This window comes from Pyrgilauda ruficollis, unplaced genomic scaffold (assembly GCF_017590135.1).
Source record: "Pyrgilauda ruficollis isolate IOZ18807 unplaced genomic scaffold, ASM1759013v1 scaffold2153, whole genome shotgun sequence".
In the NCBI taxonomy this organism is placed as follows: Eukaryota; Metazoa; Chordata; class Aves; order Passeriformes; family Passeridae; genus Pyrgilauda; species Pyrgilauda ruficollis.
Genome location: NW_024520907.1, coordinates 1 through 3,041, shown reverse-complemented (window position 1 = coordinate 3,041; position 3,041 = coordinate 1). Strand labels below are relative to the sequence as shown.

General features: G+C 62.4%; 1 protein-coding gene across 1 annotated transcript; it reads right to left on the bottom strand.

The window, feature by feature from the left end:
• Positions 1 to 431: 431 nt before the first annotated feature.
• TGFA (transforming growth factor alpha) lies at positions 432 to 2,250 on the bottom strand (the record flags this gene model as incomplete). Its single annotated transcript, XM_041468246.1, has 6 exons — positions 432 to 573; positions 663 to 674; positions 939 to 950; positions 1,556 to 1,571; positions 1,684 to 1,709; positions 2,136 to 2,250. Coding segments are annotated over 6 exons (323 nt in total), but the record flags the coding sequence as incomplete, so codon positions are not given.
• Positions 2,251 to 3,041: the final 791 nt, after the last annotated feature.

The window sequence follows — 3,041 nt, the reverse complement described above, 5'->3', positions numbered from 1 at the left end:
CCCCAGGTGTCCCCAGGTGTCCCCTGTGGCCCCCTACCTGTCCCAGGTGTCCCCAGGTGTCCCTCCCCTGTCCCACATGTCCCCAGATGTTCCCAGGTGTCCCCAGCTGTTCCCAAATGTCCCCAGGTGTCCCCAGATGTCCCCACATGTCCCCAGGTGTCCCCAGCTGTCCCTGGTGTCCCTCCCCTGTCCCGGGTGTCCCCAGGTGTCCCCAGATGTCCCTGTCCCAGGTGTCCCCGGTGTCCCTCCCCTGTCCCACATGTCCCCAGGTGTCCCCAGGTGTCCCTCCCCTGTCCCACATGTCCCCAGGTGTCCCCAGGTGTCCCTCCCCTGTCCCACATGTCCCCAGGTGTCCCAGATGTCCCCAGGTGTCCCAGGTGTCCCTCCCCTGTCCCAGATGTCCCCAGGTGTCCCAGGTGTCCCCGGTGTCCCCCACCTGTCTCGCTGTGGCAGCAGGACGCTCCCCCCTTGAGCAGCCCCCCCGGTTTCTCAGCGCCAGCTCCGGGCTCGCGGCACCAACCGGGACAGGGACAGGGACAGGGACAGGGCCAGCGCTTCCGCAGGCGACAGCAGCTGGGGACAGCAGGGACACGGATGGGACAGGCCTGGGGACACATGGGGACACATGGGGACACAGAGCAGGTCAGCGTGTGCCCACGTACCCCGAGTGGCACCTGGGGACACATGGGGACACATGGGGACACAGAGCAGGTCAGCGTGTGCCCACGTACCCCGAGTGGCACCTGGGGACACATGGGGACACATGGGGACACAGAGCAGGTCAGCGTGTGCCCACGTACCCCGAGTGGCACCTGGGGACACATGGGGACACATGGGGACACAGAGCAGGTCAGCGTGTGCCCACGTACCCCGAGTGGCACCTGGGGACACATGGGGACACATGGGGACACAGAGCAGGTCAGCGTGTGCCCACGTACCCCGAGTGGCACCTGGGGACACATGGGGACACATGGGGACACAGAGCAGGTCAGCGTGTGCCCACGTACCCCGAGTGGCACCTGGGGACACATGGGGACACATGGGGACACAGAGCAGGTCAGCGTGTGCCCACGTACCCCGAGTGGCACCTGGGGACACATGGGGACACATGGGGACACAGAGCAGGTCAGCGTGTGCCCACGTACCCCGAGTGGCACCTGGGGACACATGGGGACACATGGGGACACAGAGCAGGTCAGCGTGTGCCCACGTACCCCGAGTGGCACCTGGGGACACATGGGGACACATGGGGACACAGAGCAGGTCAGCGTGTGCCCACGTACCCCGAGTGGCACCTGGGGACACATGGGGACACATGGGGACACAGAGCAGGTCAGCGTGTGCCCACGTACCCCGAGTGGCACCTGGGGACACATGGGGACACATGGGGACACAGAGCAGGTCAGCGTGTGCCCACGTACCCCGAGTGGCACCTGGGGACACATGGGGACACATGGGGACACAGAGCAGGTCAGCGTGTGCCCACGTACCCCGAGTGGCACCTGGGGACACATGGGGACACATGGGGACACAGAGCAGGTCAGCGTGTGCCCACGTACCCCGAGTGGCACCTGGGGACACATGGGGACACATGGGGACACAGAGCAGGTCAGCGTGTGCCCACGTACCCCGAGTGGCACCTGGGGACACATGGGGACACATGGGGACACAGAGCAGGTCAGCGTGTGCCCACGTACCCCGAGTGGCACCTGGGGACACACGGGGACACCAGGGACACACAGCAGGCCAGCCCGGACCGGAGTTTTGGTCTCCCCAGGACACCAAACCCGGAGTTTTGGGATCGCTGGGACAACAGCTCTGGAGTTTTGGGGTTTCTCAGGTTTTAGGGCACTCACACACAAACAGGTTTCTCCTGACCCCCCAGCTCTGGGATTTCGGGGTTTTGGGGTCGGTTTTTAGGGCACTCACATGCAGGCGGGGTTCTCCTGACCCCATAATTTTGGGGTTTTGGGGTCGGTTTTTAGGGCACTCACACGCAGGCGGGTTTCTCCTGACCCCATAATTTTGGGGTTTTGGGGTTTTGGGGCTGGTTTGGCACTCACACGCAGGCGGGTTTCTCCTGACCCCACACCTTTGGGATTTCGGGGTTTTGGGGCCAGGTTTAGGGCACTCACACGCAGGCGGGTTTCTCCTCCTGCACCAGGAAGCGGCAGGTGCCGTGGAAGCAGAACTGCCGGTGCGAGTCCGGGCACTCGTTGAAGTGCGACCGCACGGCCGCCGCCACCGGGGCTGCGGGAAAACCGGCTGAGAAACGGCGATTTCGGGGAAAATCCCCAAAAATGGGGGTCCCCGCGGGGGGCAGCCCCTGCCCTACAGCCCTGGGATGGGCTGGGCTAGGGGGAAGGGTGGCAGCACCCTCGGGGGGACAGGGGGGACACGGGCTGGGCTCCCTGCCACCCCAAAAGGAGATTTCCCACCCTAAAAGGAGATTTCCCACCCCAAAAGGAGTTTTTTCCACCCCAAAAGGAGATTTCCATTCCTAAAAGGAGATTTCCCACCCCAAAAAGGAGATTTCCCATCCCAAAAAGTAGATTTTCCACCCCAAAATGAGACGTCCCAACCCCAAAAGGGAATTTTTCCCACCCCAAAAGGAGATTTCCCATCCCAAAAGGAAGATTGGGCACGAATCCGTGGGGAAAGGGGTGCCAGCACTCTCGGGGGGACAGGGGGGACACGGGCTGGGCTCCCTGCCACCCCAAAAGGAGATTTCCCACCCCAAAAGGAGTTTTTTCCACCCCAAAAGGAGATTTCCCACCCCAAAAGGAGTTTTTTCCACCCCAAAAGGAGATTTCCCATCCCAAAAGGGAGATTTCCCATCCCAAAAGGGAGATTTCCCACCCCAAAAAGGACATTTCCCACCCCAAAAAGGACATTTCCCACCCCAAAGGCGGGCAGAGCTGCTTTAGGATTCATTTTGGGATCGCCGTGCAGCCACCCCAAAGATCCCAGCCGGGTCCTGCCTGCAGAATCCCTCAGGAATTTCCTCCAGAGCTCCAAAGGAGGAGGAGGAGGAGGAGGAG